The sequence below is a fragment of the Dermacentor silvarum genome, chromosome 2, assembly GCF_013339745.2.
Source record: "Dermacentor silvarum isolate Dsil-2018 chromosome 2, BIME_Dsil_1.4, whole genome shotgun sequence".
Taxonomy (NCBI): Eukaryota; Metazoa; Arthropoda; class Arachnida; order Ixodida; family Ixodidae; genus Dermacentor; species Dermacentor silvarum.
In genome coordinates, this window is record NC_051155.1 from 200,621,933 (window position 1) to 200,639,731 (window position 17,799).

The 17,799-nt window shown below is 47.8% G+C and overlaps 1 protein-coding gene and 1 long non-coding RNA gene across 4 annotated transcripts in view; one reads left to right on the forward strand and one right to left on the reverse strand.

Annotated features, from left to right (window-relative positions):
• LOC119440655 (A disintegrin and metalloproteinase with thrombospondin motifs 7-like) overlaps nucleotides 1-17,799 on the reverse strand; it is a 133,997-nt gene that overhangs the window by 29,316 nt on the left and 86,882 nt on the right. For all 3 annotated transcript variants that reach the window (XM_049662146.1, XM_037705546.2, XM_049662147.1), the window contains 7 exons: nucleotides 14,088-14,177; nucleotides 13,729-13,883; nucleotides 12,022-12,171; nucleotides 10,942-11,088; nucleotides 5,473-5,617; nucleotides 3,898-3,990; nucleotides 1,764-1,909 (listed from right to left, as the gene is read on the reverse strand). In XM_049662146.1, coding sequence (XP_049518103.1) covers nucleotides 1,764-1,909; nucleotides 3,898-3,990; nucleotides 5,473-5,617; nucleotides 10,942-11,088; nucleotides 12,022-12,171; nucleotides 13,729-13,883; nucleotides 14,088-14,177 — 926 coding nt within the window. The remainder of the gene's footprint in view (nucleotides 1-1,763; nucleotides 1,910-3,897; nucleotides 3,991-5,472; nucleotides 5,618-10,941; nucleotides 11,089-12,021; nucleotides 12,172-13,728; nucleotides 13,884-14,087; nucleotides 14,178-17,799) is intronic.
• On the forward strand, nucleotides 1,786-10,967 carry LOC125943272 (uncharacterized). The gene is made up of 3 exons (XR_007465711.1): nucleotides 1,786-1,900; nucleotides 5,357-5,663; nucleotides 10,841-10,967. It is a non-coding gene; the product is annotated as an uncharacterized LOC125943272 (long non-coding RNA).

The following is a 17,799-nucleotide window of genomic DNA, read 5'->3' on the forward strand; positions in this document are numbered from 1 at the left end:
GTGGCTTTAAACAGAAAAGACTTCGTGCCCAGCAAGCTTAGTCGGGTGGGCATTCGCTTTGTTGTTGTGAACTACGCGATAGTGCGCCTCGTGCCTTCCCGCGATGCGGGCCTGCGATAAAAAAACGTAACAGTGCCGTTTAAGACTTTTCAGGCGGTATTTATTTTAGGTCTGCTCAGTTCACTTTCCGAACGGAAAGCTCACGGAGGTGAATCAGTATGCGTTTTGGGTACGAAAGAAAGGTAAGCAGAAAGCTTTCGGGTGCGCGTGTCGACTTCGTAACTTGTGCAGCGATTGTTCAGTTACGGTAAATAAACAATACTGCACGGAACTTGACGGTTTTTGTGTCCTGTGTTCTACGTGCACATGAATGAGCCGCATTCGAGTACTGGTGACTGCGAAAAGAGAAGGCAGCATATGACTAGCGCGCACAGAAACGGACTGCTCACGCGTCAATGCCTCACTTGACTTATTTTTCTTTCTTTATTTCGCGCAATGTGTGGATGCTTGAACTGCTAGAATTGTGCGAATTCTCATACTCAGCCACACGAGAGGCATGTTCAGCCGTTCCTAACAGAGCTGGTGACACTTTCAGCGATGTCGTACATGGACACGAAAATTATTGTGTGTTCTCTATTGATTGCGAGGGAAAAAATATTAAAGCGCCTGTAACTGGTCGCGCACGCGACATAAAATGTAATGCTTCTAGCTCGTGCACACAGCACTGGCCCACTAATTGGTTATGTTGCTGAGTGTGTCCGTTGTCAGGTCACTAGACATCCATGTGCTCGTTTCTGGTGCTTGCACCGCAGAAGGTCTGGCGGGGAAAATGACACCTACGTTCTGGTAAGATTGCTACCGTTCATGTATGGACGACCTGCTGCACGCAACAACGGCCGGATGCGCTGCAGCCGTCACCGACACAAGATGACAGTCGACCGCCAGGGAAAGAACACTGACCACAGGAAGGAGTCAGTTGAAAGAGTCAACTCTGTCGAAGGAGTCAGTTGAAAGCCAGTTACGTTATAAAGATGACGGCTACACCTTTTCACGCAGCACTGATGAAAAAAAATAAGAAACGCTCAGGAAAGCAAGCTTAAAGAGAGTAAACGAAGTCCCGATGTAGTGTGCACAGTTGCACATGCACAAATGATACACAGAAAAGATAATACAGGCTTATAATACACATAAATTTTTTTAAAAAGAAACCTGCACTACATACAACGCCACCGAGTGCTGCGCACGGTATCACAAAGCACTTTCACTAAATATCAATTTCCTAGATTTTTTTTTTTTGGGGGGGGGGGGGGGGGGGGGTTGCAAGAAAGTAAATGCATTATTTCAGAATAGGCAAAAGTTTACTGAAGGTTAACACTGCGAACTTTTGTGATCGAGTCTCTCTGTCTATCTTCATGAACCACCTTAATGACACAGGATTACGTCGCGTGCTAAATTCCACAGCTTCCTCAATTATTCTACGTCAAATTTAAAATATCTTGAAATTCTTCCGAAGAGCTAAACAAGTGAAGAAAGCACCCATCAAGTCGCTTTCGTGGTGTCCGCGACGGGCTGCTGCTATACTGTGCTTGTTTTGCAACTTCGGTGTTTGGCAACTTGTCTTTTTTGATAAGTGCTAGTTATCTTTGCAGTTGCCGGTATGAGGCCCAAACATCAGAATCGCTCGTTACCTCCAGTCAGCTAAAACAAACGACGTTCCATCGTGCCAGCAAAAGACAAGAAATAAGCGTGCTAATAGTGTGCACCTCGGGTGGTCGCAGTGCCTTTCGGAGACCATGACGCCGCCTCCACAGCTGCGCGAGCACTCGGACCAGTTGGACCAGGGACCCCAGTGACCGTCGATGGCCTCCGGACGCTCGCCCATCTCGGTGCACTCGCCCAGGTAGCACCACTGCGCACACAAAAGCGACGACGCTTACTGCGTAACACGCGCACAGGGGACACGCGAGGACGCCTTCGAAGAGCCGTGACAGCAGCCGAGATTATGACTTAAAGGGGCACTAAAGAAAAATATTAAGTCAAGCCACATTGAAAGATTAGACTTCTGTAATAATAAATTCTCAATTCGTAGCGAGAAGATAGCTTTTTTATATAAGCGAGAAAATGGTGAAAATGGAAAATCGAAGTGGCTCCACCTGTTGTGGTTTATGGAACTTCTCATGTGAAGTCATCAGCTGGCTGACTTACAGCAGATTCACAGAGAACCGGCATGGAGTGAGGTCACGCGGAGATTACGTCAACTCATCCGTTTCGGCGCGGGCGGTTCAAACTGAGCAACAGGAGCGGGACCTTCGGTTCCAAGTTTCGACGCAGCATAGTGATACAGTGGCACACAGAAAACTCTCACACAGACTTGCCGACAAGTCATCTATCGGCAAACTCGGCTCAGCATATTCCTTTGGTGTCCCCTTAAGTACGTGCCAAATCAATCAGTTCAGGATATTAAAGAGAAACAATAATTTGAGCTGTATGAGTAAATTACAATCTTAAAGCCACTCTTACCGTGAGAGGAGACTTGGTGAGCCAGAAGAGAAGCAAAAAGGAGAGACGGCTGTCGACAACGCCTTGTAGTTCCCGCCACAGCTAGGCGTGACGTCATGGATTTTGACGGCGCCTGCTCACGTCTAGTTAATTTCTAATCGGCAAAGGTGGACTACATTTTTATACTAAAAGAAGCTAAGACCGAACTTCGCGAGCATCAAGGACTTCTACTGTGCCACGGCGGCCCAAGTACGAAGAAATGCTTTGTCATACGTGACGTCACACTGAAACAACGGCGCTGGGGTTTCGACGTGAAGTTCAAGAAATGAAACTTAGAGCTTCATTTTCTTTTCTGGTAATCATCAATATATTACCGCGAAACAAACGAATATAGAGTTTTGGAAGAACACTTATGCAGGCTAAACTGATTTAGTGTTTCTCTTTAGTACACCTTTAACAATTTGCTATCTGGAAAGATGAGAACAAGTGCGCGAATGGCGAAATAGGGAAAATTCGTGTGTTCGCTCCATCAGAAAACGTGTAGACATGCATTCCACTGGGAACTCTCACATACGGCAAAAAAAAAAAAAAAAATTGCGAAGCATTCTGCGCAAATTATTTCCTCGCCATTAACTCTAGATGTGGCAAAGAATACATAGTAGGCAGAGGAAGACGCCGCCGCGAATTCTCAATGCGACACAATCCTTCCGCGCCTGTTATAACAAATGTAAATGTAAACCGCATGCCTAAGAGAAACATACTGATCGTTTCAGTTTCACGTCCCATAGCAACACAGCAACGTTGCTTGCTCGCGAATGCGTTCGTATATATCCTGAAAGAATGAAACGACATGGTCTGAGCACGTGACCATCACTAAATTGTGACACGCACTTGAGGCTACCTAACCTCACGAGGTTGTAAAAAATTCGCTATTAGCACTGCCAATATAACAGCTGCTAGCTTAGATTCGCAAACAATTTGTTTTAAAGAGTGTTATCTAACAAGACAAACACAGGTTCTGTCATGTATGAATGGTCACGCGCTCGCAAGGCTGCTTTCATTTTTGCAGGGATTGCGCGTTAACGTCTAGCTGAGAGGGAGATGAAGATTTATTATTTACAGATGTGATTATGGCGGCTGTTTTTGCACTGGTGCCTCCGACGGCTATGATTGGCTGCTGCGCTAGCACACAATGCGAGCGAAAAGAATATAAACATGTGTGTTTGCGCTGGACAGATAACTAGTCAAGATCTTACTGTTAAATTTTCCCCCTCTTTCTCCAACCACTACTTCGGTAACATGTGAAGTTGGTACCACGACCACCACACCACCATCACCATCATAACAACAACAACAACAACAACAACAACAATGAGAATGTCGCGCGCCTCTGCGTACCTTGTTCTTGTCGCAGACGGTTCCCTGCGCGGCTGGCTCCATCTTGGTGACGCACTTGTTGTCCAGGCGGCACCACAGCGTCCGGCACACTTCCTGGCACGGGACACACCCGTCGTCAAGACACGTGCATGCACTATCACTATCACGTGAACAGCGCAAAGCGCTGGTGGCGCTCTCATTTATTCGAAATCATCATGCGTGGCTGTGGCCTAAGCGTGATCTATAGCCCGAAAACTAAGCGTTTTTTGGATGAACCACACTAGTGCCTGGCATGCTGGCGAATGCGGACATCGCGAATACGGAATTGGCTGTAAATCGAATTAAATCGTACTCTCGATAGGTACAGTAATATGCTGGCTACAAGTATTTATGTTGAGCTAAAAGAACATTACTCTAAGGGCATAATGTATGGTGCACACTGGTTGCAAAATTGTGGCACTATTTGCTCCACCGCATGAAGTACGCCCTGCACCTGCACGTACTTCATCACAGCCACTCGATATCGTGCTCTTTGCGGAACATGAGACGGATTAGCAGAACTGACTTGAACAAATTAATACATTATAAATACATCTGTGGTTGTAAACGATTTCTTTGTAAATCTGGCGTGGCAACGCCTTTGACTACAGATCCACGCAATCACAGAATCCGAGTCTACTCTATTTGTCATACGTTCTGAGAGAAGAGCGCCTAGTTGCACTCCCATTTCATTACTCTGGTAGTTGCGGAATATCAAAACTGCCACAACTCGACCCGGCTTCAAATTTAAACCAAGTAAAAGGCGAGTAATTCAGTAAATATCCTAAAACATGATTATCGAAAAGAAAATAAAAAAAAGACCGATTCCCTTTCCCGCCTCCTCAATCCAACATATCCGTCCCGTTTCTGTAAAGCGTGCTCTGCCTGCATTACTCTAGAGTACTGCAGAAAAGCTTGCCGTAGGCCGGACACCCACGATATTGGAAACGTAGCTCGAGGGCTAAGCTCGAACGTCTTTCAGCAGAGTAATATTGTTTTTCACCGTCGACATAAAAGGGAGCTACCGCCGATAGGGAATTCGGTACCTGTACTGCACTCAATTCGTTTTTACACACACACACACACACACACACACACACACACACACACACACACACACACACACACACACACACACACACACACACACACACACACACACACACACACACACACACACACACACACACACACACACACACACAGAGGAGAGAGAGAGAGAGAGAGAGGACTAACAATAAGCCATGTGCATGCGCACCTGCACCAAGGCATCGTACCGGAACAGGAATCCCGATCAGAAAAACAACACGCAAGACGCCCTCGAAACAACATGACGCGGACAATGAGTGAGCCTATAATTGCGATCGCAATAAAAGGAACTGCAAATACAGGTTCCTGCACAGCGTCTCGTTCACTCCGCACGCGCATCTTGCTTTTGCAGGGGGTGAACAGCAGCAGAAGGCCTAAGCTGAGCTGATGCGGCGTTGCGTCAGAGCGACTCACGTAGCAAAAGGGGGAAAAGGCGAGGATGTATAGGAGAAGAAGGATGCCGCTCACCTCGATGCCGTCGCAGTGCTGGGCAGCGGGTCCGTACTGCAGCCGGCACTGGTGGTCGGCGTCGTACATGGCACCCGGTGGCAGCAGCGGAAACGTGAACTGGTGCGCCCGCGGCTCATCGTCCAGGCAGCTGCCCCAGTCTCGGCTGCGCGACGCGCACACACGAGAAGTCAACATGCACGATCAGTGAGGTACGTGGTGTGCTGTCCGCATTTACTGCTGGCGGGACTTACTGAATGATTGATCCGGATTTAACGTGCGAGAGCAATGCGGGGGGAATTGGTGGAGGATGCAGCATTAATTTTGGCAACCTATAGCGCTCTAAATTTAGAGTGCGCCCAAGGAGGCTCGTGTGAGCTGACTTTTGGACGAGTTTGTGCAGGCGCATGGCGGAAAACGGCGCGACTTGACACGGACGCAGAAATAAAAGACGCACATCGCGGCTGTGTGTGCTATGTTTTCTGCGTCCTCGTGAAGTCGGACTGTTTCGCTTCATGCCTAAGGAGGCTCGCCACAAGAGCGCATTTTGCATTCTGCAGCCATGGAAACGCGGCCGCCTCGGCCAGTATTCCAAATCCGCCAGCTTGCGCTCTGCAGCAGAATACCATAGCCACTAGATCCCCACGGCTGATGCGGGATTTGGAGGACTTGGATAACAGCGGGTTGTGAGGAAGAGGTTAGAGGGCAGCTAGCATATAGGACCTGTAATAAGCCTTCGTACGCATTTCACTTTCCTTGTTTTCTTTTTTTTTCCTTTTCGATATATTATTATTGGTATTTTTAAAGCTCTCTGCGCGGTTTTCTTTCTCATAGTCCGGCGTGCTGACAGCCTCAGTCGTACACAATGACACTTCTCGGCGCATGTTGGAAGCGTGACGCCAAGCGCTTTCTCCTTCACGCTTAATGATGTCTACTTCAGCGGCGCGTTGTGCGTGTGTGTCACAAAAGAGCGCGTAATCCTAGCATGCGCCGCGCGTCACGCAAGCCAGCGAAAGAACACGCCGGCCCCGCGGCAACTTCAACAGAGGGGGAGAGCGCATACGCCTCAAACAACAACGCGAACAACGGCGCCCATAGTCGGGTACAACTTTAGAAGGCAGCGGCATTTGCCCCCTCAAAGGCGGATGCATACGAGCCACCACCAATGGGCGTGCACTAAAGACTTGCGTCATGAGCCGGACGGCCGGTGTCCCCGCCGACGGAGAACATGGCACCCGCGCTTCAAGCCGTGGCCAGTCGCGTCAGCGGGACTATTTCTTTAGTCGCGGAGGAAATCGGCTGCTGCGCTTCGGTCATCTGGGCGGAGCATCTCCTGTCTTCTTAAGTTGTACCCGACTACAGACGTCTAGAAGAGCACCGACGAAGCGACGTTAACCGGAGAGAGAGAGAGCACACACGTCCGCCGGGACACCTTCTCACCCGGCGAGTCGAGACAGATAACTACAGCGTGAGCGTGCGCCAACAGCATGAGTCATCACCCCCCCCCCCCCCTCGACGACGCTACGGCGGCGGTGGTCGAAGGTACAAGAAAACACTAGAAGTTTCCCAGGCTTTGGCCATGCTACCGGATCATGAATCCGATAGGAAAGTTCGAGAACGCCTGTGGAACAGCCGTGCGAGAATCATCGAAGGAGTTCAGTCCGCACCGGTGATGTAACATGAAGACCGAGCGTCTGCGGAAGAAGGGGATTCCCCGGCAAGCTAGTCGACGAGTTCATCGAGCGTCTGCATTTCCGGAAGAAGTTCTTTCTTTGAGATTTGCCCCGAGCTACGCCGAGATCGTCTGACTCCAAGACGAACCAGCACGGTGAATACCATTGGACACTTAGTGTTCCTATTCACTTTGTACTTTACGTGTTGGACTCTTAGTGCTTGTCGTAATTATTTTCCTGTGTTTTGTGAATACCCGTCTGATTTGTATTGTGGTGTGTCTAGCCTAAGTGTGCACGTGTGTGTGTAACTGCCTTGTGTGAATAATATATTTTGTTGTGTTTGGCAACTCTGGGCTCTGACTCGGTCTTTGGACAGCAACCGGCGTTCGCTGGCGCACCAGAGGGCCCACTCTTAATTGGCCTTGCTTTCGTGGGATTATTTTCGGAAGCTGATAAGTCAGCTTTGGAATTTGGTCCGGCATCTGCGCCTCGTTCACGGGGTCGGTGACAGTGTGCGTGTTTCCTCGTTCTCACTGCGCAGATACGTCGTGTGTTGTACTCGAGATGGCGTTATGTATTTTTATTATACATATGGCGCTGGGAGAGGTCCACGGTGCAATCGTGCTGTATAATACCGGGCGTTTTGAGGGCGTGATTTAGTCTGTTAATGATGGTCCCCGAGTGAGCGGAAGTGAAGTACACACAAACAGAAACGTTAGAACGTGTCATCGGGAGATGCTTCTCATTAACATATAGTTTCGAAAATGCGTACGATTTGCATATTTTTTTCCTTCCCTGCACACCAACACATGTCTCATTACGGCGGAATATCGCGAACTCACGCGGGCTCGAGGCTCCTCGCTCTCCATGCCCTCTACGCTGTCTGATCCCACACGGAAAAGGTGCGACAGGTGTCGAGTTCGCATTCTCTGAGGCTTCGCAATGAGCTCGCCCCATCATTGGGGTATGCTTGGGGACCTTTTTTTTTTCGTGCCTCTTAACACGTCCGCAAAGAGGTGTGGCTTGTTTGCATTGTGCCCATGTGGACATAAGCTTCGGGTTCCGCGAAGCTTGCGCTTTGGATGGCACGAACGCGGTAACAACGAGCGGCATTCGCGGTTCCACAAACCACGCTGACAGCCAGAAAAGATAAACAACACTGGCGTTCGTTATACGCGAGGCTCTGAAGAACAAATACACGGTAAACAAGCCCTGCACATCTGCGTCGCAAGTATTTTTTTTTCTTTCTTTTTTCTTGCGCGCTCCTGGACGAGCTGGTGAGAAGACTATAGCAGCTACTATGGACGACAGCTGGTGTGTAATGAGATATTTAATGACAACGCAGCCGGTAATAACCGCGCCGAAGCAGCTAGCATTCCTTCATTTTATGCATCCGTACGGGTAACGGTGTAAATGGACAATCTAAGCTTGACGACAGCTACTCATCTGCGTGGGAGACACTGAATACAAAACAAACGTCAACTAGTGCTACGACGGGAGTTACCGCGCAAAACTCTGGAAAATACGCACCCGACCCAAAAACACTGGGGGAAACAAACAAGTCGCACCTCCTCTACGCGCAGCTCCTCTACATCTTAGCATTAAATTGCCAAGATGTCGCAAGTGTCACCGTTGTACGCAGGCGACATCGTCTTTGACATGCGAAAAAGATTCGGCCATTACGAGGTCACATTCTTCTTAGACGAATTTGCTTCACGTAATACACATGATCAATTAAAAGCTGTTCTTTATGCTCGCCTTAGCCACGAAAAATAACTGTGCACGTCACATACGGAGGCGCCTTATGCGAATCGCAGAAATGGTCTCAACAGGCAACCACCTCAGAACGGGTGTGAATGAGATCTGGCGCATTAAAAAAAAGTAAAATATCTTGTGACTGTTGGCGGCAGATTTTTTTGGTTAGGCCCTCGTTCTTTTTATATTTTTACTTTCTTGGCAAACAGTGATGCAAATCGGGAATGTAACAGGCCAACAAACCACAGTGTTTACGAGTCAACGCACAACAATAATAAAGTTGCACGACAAAAAAATATGTCGCTATTTCGTATGCGTAACCTATAACGTGTTTCAAGAGAACGAAATCGGCGTGTTACTGTTCAATCTGAACGAAACAGCTACTCTTGTTCCTCGAGCTTCGGAGTGGCTCAATTTGGAAAAGACTGCTGCTGTCTAGGGCCAATTGCAATGTAGCAATGCTTGTGCTTCTTTAAATGATTTGACACATGCACTTCTTCCGACTGCGATATCTGTTTTGGCCACGGAGTAACAGATTTACATTATGTAACTAACTTTTTTTATTGACAATACCTCAACGACCCTTTGCACAGGGTTCTCTACATGAGCGGTGGGATGAAAACACAAGTTAGTTGATGTTAACAAAATTTTACTTAATGGCGGTTTTGCAGTAAGCTGAACTTATTTTGATGCTCCGATTGAAAAAAAAGTTATGACCAGTTTTGCAAATTTTCCTTCTACAGTTTATCACAAAATGTCGAGCGTTTGATTCAAATTTGTTCAGCGCTTACTGAACTAGTGCTTTCTGTGTGTCGCATGTATTCAAAAAAATCAGTATCCGCGCAAAAGGTTGCTCCTAAATCCTCACCGAACGGTTATAGCTGCAAGTAAATTTTGCTTCATTCGCAATTCTCGCGCTACTGAAACATATGCGGGAAGCTCTTAGTTCTGGCCGGCACGTAGAATGCTCTCTGCCGAACCAGTTGGATTCTGTAAAGCTATCTTCCGTCTGACAGTGGTCGCCTTTCAAGACTCGATCATCAATTGCAGCACATATAATTTTTGTATATTTTTATGTTTTTGTGCCAAGTGGTCTGCAGAGATCATTTCGCAGTTTCTCCGCGATTTTACCGGAGTATGAACCACACAACGAAATTCGCTCACGACCAGCCGTTTTCAGAGCAGAAACAGTGCGAAACCACGGCGTGCAACGACAAATAGAAAAAGAGCTACTGACATTTTGAGAGTGACCTTGACTCTAGTAGGCTATAGCACTACTTTTCATTTCCTTTCTTTACATCTACAAAAGACCGAAAGTGCATAGTTAGAACGTATGTCGCACTTAATTGGCACGTAGCTTTGTGTACTTATCATCATCCCTTTCTGAATGAATGAAAAACTTTATTTTGTGAGCTTTTCAGCGCATGCGCCGGATGGAAGTAGTTCCCACTTCACGGGAATCCATATGCTGCTCTCGCCGCCTGGCCCCTGGTTACGAGCCAAAGCTGGTCTTCCAGGGCGGGGCTGGACAGCAAGATCTTCCATCTCTCTCTAAGGGGTAGGATGGGTAGGGGGATCATGTTGCGGTTAGGATTGGGGAGGAGTGTGACAGTCTATAGTTCTCAAACACGTTTCCAACCTCCTCTTTTTTTATATTTTTTATTCCTTGTATTTTTTTCGTGACTGCTTTTTCTCTCCCCTATTCTTTCCGCCATTCATTTCCTCTTCCCCCAGTGCAGGGTAGCAAACCAGAATCTTTTCGGGTTAACCTTCCTGCCTTTCCCACCACGTTTCTCTCTCTCTATCATCATAATAATCATCTCTACCAGCCTTGCTTTCATTATTTTTCCTCCCTCCCCCGTTGCTCTACAGGGAGCACCAGGCCAAAGACTTCACTCCCCCGGCCGACCTCACCGCCTTTTTTTTTTTTCTAATAAAAATGTAAACTTCTTTTTTTCTAGACTGCGCATTTCTCCGACGGCCACGCCAAGAAACACGGCGGCAGACCCCGTCACGACGCCAAAGAGGTGGCGACAGTGTCAAGCCGGGCTCGGACACTCACTCGAGAAAGCGCGTGATCTCTTCTCGGCTGCAATTGGACCACACTAACGGCGACGGGTCCGAGCTGAGGTGGGGCGCCATCACGTGCTGCCGGAGTCCCGCCGGCGCCTGGCAGCCGTTGTGCGGGCCGTCGTGGCTCATGCCGAAGCTGCGACCACACGGCACAAAAGAAACGAAACACTTGACCAGTGCCTCCTCAAAGAAATCCTTGTATGTGGGACATCAAAACACAGCGTTAGACAGACGGGCAACCATATCACTCTAGAAAGAAAAAAAAAGCGCCGACGACTTCGTCTGGGGGTATACGTCTGGGTCCCACGTTTAAAACAAGTTTCTGCTGTTCCACTAGTGCCACCGTCTGGAGCATGTCCATTCTTTGGCGGATCACGTTCACTCCGCTAGCGTTCAGTCGGGGCGAACGCACAGGCGCACAACTTTGCTGTCGCATAAGTCGAGCTAAAGATTGGACAAGCAGGACTATTCTCGCAAAATGAGAGGACATTACGAAAATGCTTCACCGGTCGTTTTATTGTTTTATGAACATCTTCAGTGTACATTTTTTAATATTATGTTAGAGTACTTCAGTACACATTTATTATGGTTGTTAGGACTACACGGTAATTATAGTCATTGGCGCGACGTACAAATCTAGCAGGGTTCGTGAATCAGCCACACTTGTCATAAAACAGGTAAGTGTATTTGGGTAAACCACCCCAACCAACTTCTAACCCCCCTTCCAGCGGACGACGAATAGTCCGGAGTGGAAGTATCTCGTTAAAAAACACAATAAAGACTTTTTCAAACAAACAAACGGGCAACCAAACAGGCTGTTTATGTAGCCAATAAACTAGCACCGTCATGCAAGCCTAGGTAGGCCACATCAATTGTGTGTGATGTTGACATCAAAGCGGATGGTTAAAGATTGAAACACACACAAGATAAAAAAAGGAAAATATTAAGACAAGCTAAAGTATTAAAAGTATTACTCAGTTTCAATGACAAAATAAAAGTGCTGACTGAGAGGTGCACTGTCATCCGCCAAACAAGCCACAAGACCCGGGAGCACGTACACACCACTCACTTGTGGCCGATCTCGTGCGCGATGGTGTAGGCGAGCGTGAGCCCGGAGTCCTGGTTGACGTTGCAGCTACGCTGCGGTTGGCACATGCCGGCCACCTCGGCCAGGCCTAACGTCGAGCACAGCTCCAGCCCCGGCGCGCACATGTTGAACCTGACGAGGGGAGATTTGGCGTGAGCCTCCCGATCGCCATGAAGTGTGATCGAGTCAATTCTGACCGAATTCAAGCGCTGATAGCATATATGCATTGGAACATTTTTTAAATGTTTATTACGTTTTACTAAGTGTGATGCGTTTAAACTTTACTTGATTCTTTATTTATTTTTTGTAACCAAGTGCTTAAGTGTGACATCACATCATCCACCATTTGGGTATCTTTCATTCTTCCATCTTAACCAGTACTTCATTTCTTTTTGTAATTTTCATCACTCACCGCGCCTTAACCCATATATGAAGTATAATGGAGTAGCAGGAAGCACGTGCTTTCAACCTCTCCACCTGATCCCCTAGGTAAATCTATCTTAATGAGCAGATCTAGCGCAGAAACACCTCATTCTCAATGACGATTGACTTATGTCCCGCTACACTCGCCCACGTTTCGTGCTGTGATCGTGCTTGAAAAAGTTTGACGCACATCTACTACAACAAAGACTGAAACCACCGGCGTGACAGCCGTGTGAGACATTCGAAGGTACAACCACAGGGAGTAATGGACGGACTGCCTTTCGTACATCATGCGTCGCAGTGAAGCGTACTTGCATTGGGCGATGGTAAAAACACAACAGTAGGAGCGCACTTCTGCTCACCGCCTTTCGCCACTAATATGTTATTTCATTACGTGAAAAGGTTTTAGCGCGCAAACATGCGCATCAAACGTGAAACAGGCCACGCGCTCTCGGATTATCGCGTTTCATTCGCACACGGACTCCCGACAATTTTGTGAGATTGCGGGACAGGACCCGCAACCCAGTGAGGCAGTGCTTACGTAACCGTATGCGGAACACCAATGTGTCGTCATCGAAGCATGTCTGAAATTCGCCTCGTTGCAAAGTTCATAACCAATTTTCTCACAATTTAGGACGCCTACTTCTGCGAATAATGCGATTCCCTAAAAAAACATATAGCTCTACTGTTCCGTGTTTAGATGTTACGAAATGCATTCGCCAGAACACTCCGTATACAAGTAAACCCGTGAGATAAGGTATATGGACTACCCGTCCCGCAAAAATCTATTAATCTGGATCCTGAACCAAGCCTATAGAATTGGTATATGCGGCCTGGGCCCGTATTTTGTTACATTCCATTTCACTTTCCACTCTTCTTTTCTTATCACGCGGTGCGCAGAGTGGATAACGTCATAACGTCAAGTGATGTCTGAGCCAATTACAAAAGGCGAAAACAATGGGAAATGAAATGGAACGTTAGAAAATACGGCCCCTGAACTTCACCGAACCGAACCGCTAATTCGCTGTATACGTAAAGTTCAAGTTACGCGTCAATGTGCACGGAGAAAAAAAAAAAGATAGGCTTTTCTGTCGTGGTCTGTACACGTTTGCTCACGGGCGTACGTGACAAAGAACATACATAACGAAAAAAAAGTGCGTTTTCCGCTTTTCATCAAATCTCATACACAGTTGGGAAAGACAGCAATAGAAAGAGGAAAGGTGCCCCGCTTTTACAGTCGATTAAAACGAGGAGAGAGCACGGGACCTGGTGACGAGGATAGCCAGGTCGTGGTGGTTCGGGTGGCTCTCGTCTGACGGGTTGACGAACCGCTGCCAGCGGCAGAAGCTCTTCAGCGTCCCGTCCGCCGACTCGTCCACGCGCAGCTGGTCCAGCTCCTCGGACGACGGCAGCGGCTCCTCCTGCGAGAAAAAGATAAACAACAAATGATCGACGATGCAGAGCTGTAGCTGGGCAGCGCCCCAATCATACAGCTCCATATACTGGTCGTATATGGAGCTGTATATGGAGCACCTCGTATATGGAGCAGCGGCGTCCGTTTCAGTGATACTGTAACTATGTACACCGGGCAACCGCACTAAGCAGCTAAATATTGTCGGGCTTACCTGAGCAGCTTCTGGCTCAAGCAGAATCATGCGCACCAGGACCACGTTGATGGCGTTTCCTATGCTTGCGTCATGAAACAACGTGGACACCTGTTCGGAAGGAGTCAAATAGAAAAAAAAAAATCTTGAGACTACACAGCCTCTTCGATGCTTCAGAAAGCATGCGAAGTGTCGGTCATTGGAGGCCCTGCGAACAAGCTGCGGCTCTATGAGAAGCGACCTCTCGACAACATCCGCGCCGCAGTCGACGTAAAGAAAAGTCTTCGCGTTGAAATCAAAACAAAACATTTCGTTATTTGCATGATTCCATGGATGTACAATGGAAAATACTATCTTAGCGACACCGAATCTTAGCAACGGTGAACAGTCATTAAATGCAAATGAAATCCATTGTATAGCTTATTAGAGCGATCGAATATAACGTGTCTAATAACGTCTTGCATGATTCACATTTCATAATGCAACATGTCCTGAAAGGCACTCCACTTGTAGCAAAGAACAACTTGCACCTTCATAAAATCCCACAAATTTGACTTCTTGGTACTTTACAAAAATATTGGCAGCTCTCGCTCCAATATATATACACTGAAGCTTGTCGATCTATTTTCTGCGCATCATTTATTCCGTTAAAGAAACAATTTCCGTCACAATCCAATCAACGCAGCAGTTATCAAAGCAGAGCGTCTCAAGTCTTGCATCGATGCATATATCAGGCGTGGAGCAACAGTTTCCTATCAAAATATGGCCGCAGTCGAATTACATTTTGACAAAGCAAGTGCCTTTATTTGCACTTCGTCAGCGACGGGAAATGACGACGCAACACCTTGCGCAAAAAAGACATCAGTGTCAAAAAGGCAAGGCTGCCGCCGACAGCATTATTCACGTCTCACAAAACGCAAATCCAATATTCGCTGTCGCGAATCGCATTGCTAGCGCTTCCACTTGGCCAACATTTTCCTGTTTAGCTGTTCGCTTACTGTCAAGCATGCATGTGCCAGCGCAATTTTGCTATCCGCGCGCATGGAATGCCTGTGCAGGTAATTTCGTTCAATGCAAAGACGCACTCATTACTAGTGAGCGACTGCCGTAGTCAGCATGCCGAACTGCAGACGCGAGCTGGTGCTGAATCAGCGACGAAAGAATAGCAGCAACAAAAAATAAAGAAAGAAAGAAAGAAACAATGTCAAGGCGTCAGAAAAGCAGGAAAAGGTCGAGATGAAACATATGAAAAGTGGCGGAAATTATCGCCTCAGAAATCCAATGTCAGGGGGAGGGTGGTCTGATAAACGAAAACCCATTCGCATATTCGACTTCAAGGACCTCATTCCAGCAGACTTGTTGATATTTGGCGAATCGCAACGTATTACGGGATCTTCGAGTGGTCGTTCAGAAGCGCGCCGGCGATCCCACTAGCGGTCGTGAGCGAGAAGGGGAACCGAGGAGCTCAATTTTTTTTTTTTTGTAACTTATTGCCATGTGAATAAAACAGATAATGAAACCAGAGGAAGCATAAGGAAAATTAACTGCTATGTTTAATTGAAATGACAACGAAAAGAGAAATGAAAGTCGACGAAAAAAAAACCAACTATTTTCCGCACGTGGGCGCCGAACCCAGATGTTCCGCATTACGCACGTGCGGTGATGTACCATTAATATGCACCGTTATTCTTGCAGCACCGCTTGGATATTGTCTTACACGAACGATTTCGGGTGCTACGTAACGCCTACATGCGTTGAAAGGATCTTCAGCATGCGCCGCCATGGCCTTGTGAGGCGATGGCTAACACTCCTACACAGGAGGAAGAGGAAAGAAAGGGATAAGACAGGTATGTTAACGAGAAATATATCTGGTTGGCTTCCCTACAATGGGGGATGGGAAAACGGGAATAGAAACATGCGATAGATAGAGAGAGGGAAGGAAAGAAGCAGAGGGCCCCACCAAGGCAAAGGCGATCACACAGGCCAGTCGCCCTTAAGAAAGACAAAAGCGCCTTCACAGCCGTGTCGGTCGACGAGCGCTGGGGGGCGGTCTTCGAGTAGCGGCTGCACGGACAACGGTCGATCGTCCAGTCGTCGCAATGCAATGGGTAGTGCTCGTCTTTGCGACTGAAATCGACGAAAGTGGCACAATAAATGTTCGATGTTCTCTTCGTTGCCGCAGACGTCGCACGCCGCACTGTCGGTCATTCCAATCTGTGTAGTGTAAGCATTCGGGAAAGCCACTCCCAACCACAGCCGGTATAGAAGCGACGCCTCAGGTCGATGAAGCACGGGTGGAGGTCGGAGCTGGAGCAATGAGTTCGGTTCGTGTAACCTGGTGCGCCTTATGTTTGGGATGTTCCACTCTGTTAAAGAGAGCTTACGTGCCAGGTGACGAAGCTGCCTTGTAGTGTCTGTGCTGGAAAGAGGAATGGGAACGCTGTGTTCTTCTTGATGAGATTCTCGGGCAACTTTGTCGGCCTGGTCATTTCCACTGATCTCGCAATGGCCACGTAGCCAGTAGAAAATAATTTCGTGACCTTTCTGTTTGACGTCGTGGTGAAGCTTGACAATTTCGCATGTTAGCTGTTCGTGAGCTCCACGTCGGAGAAGTGACTGCATACAGTGTAAAGCCGGTCTCGAGCCGGAAACACGGCCGATATACCAGGACTCTGTGTCAATAAACTAAAGTGCACTGCGCAGAGCCGTGAGTTCTGCAGCCGTAGACGTCGTGACATGTGATGTCTTGAATCGCAGTGTTACTCCTCTTGTCGGTATAAACACAGCACCGGCCACCAGAACTGGCCGATGTAGTCGATCCATCAGTACGCGTATGTAGGTGTACATGATTACTTTAGGTCTCGTACAACCGGAATAAGCTGAGTTGTTATAGTGCAGACGGTGGTAGATCTGACTTTTTCTTGTCCTGGAATCCTGAGGCGTACTTCAGGACGGCACAAACACCTTGGAGGAGACACCGGCCTGGCCGCAGGTGCGTCCCCTGATGTAAGCAAGGTACGATATGCACTGACAGGTGCGCTATATGACGTGCGGGGCCTTTCTACGGTGAATCCGGCGAGATGATGGGATGGGGTCTGGGCAATGTGGCTGACGTGTGCACGCATTGTCTCGACGGCCGATGTGCGTCGTAATTGAACTATCTCGAGCAATGATTATTTGCAGGCGTTGGACATAACAGGTAGGCTGCACCGGAGTAATCCAACAAACAACACCCTATACAGCTGTAACATGGGCTGGAGGTGTCGATGGAAAAGTGTGCAGTGGTGGCATTTACTCAGAAGCCAATGTCTGCATACGGCATATCAATCAACGTACAAGTGATATCGACCAGCATGAGTCGCACGTTCTTGGGGTTTTGACTGACAGAGACCCGCCCAGTGCTCCTCACGTGAACCAGGTGAAAAAAGCGACTGATTGCTATTTGTCATCTGTTCAAGTTCCTTGCAGGAAAGAACCGGGGGTGTGGACAGGGGGACAGCCGCCGCAGTAGCTTGAAAGCCATACTCAGCCTTCCCTATCAATTCTGGAGCCACGGCTCATCCTATAATAATAAAGCTGCCTCTTTAGCGCTGCTGAGGAGCATCAAAACAACTTCAGATGCGATAGTGATGTGAATAAAACTTGAATTCGATCAGATTCCATCAAATAGATGAGTTTTAACAGTGTACCTGCGGACGCCTGAGTGACTGTGTGGCGTGCTTCCAGAAATTAA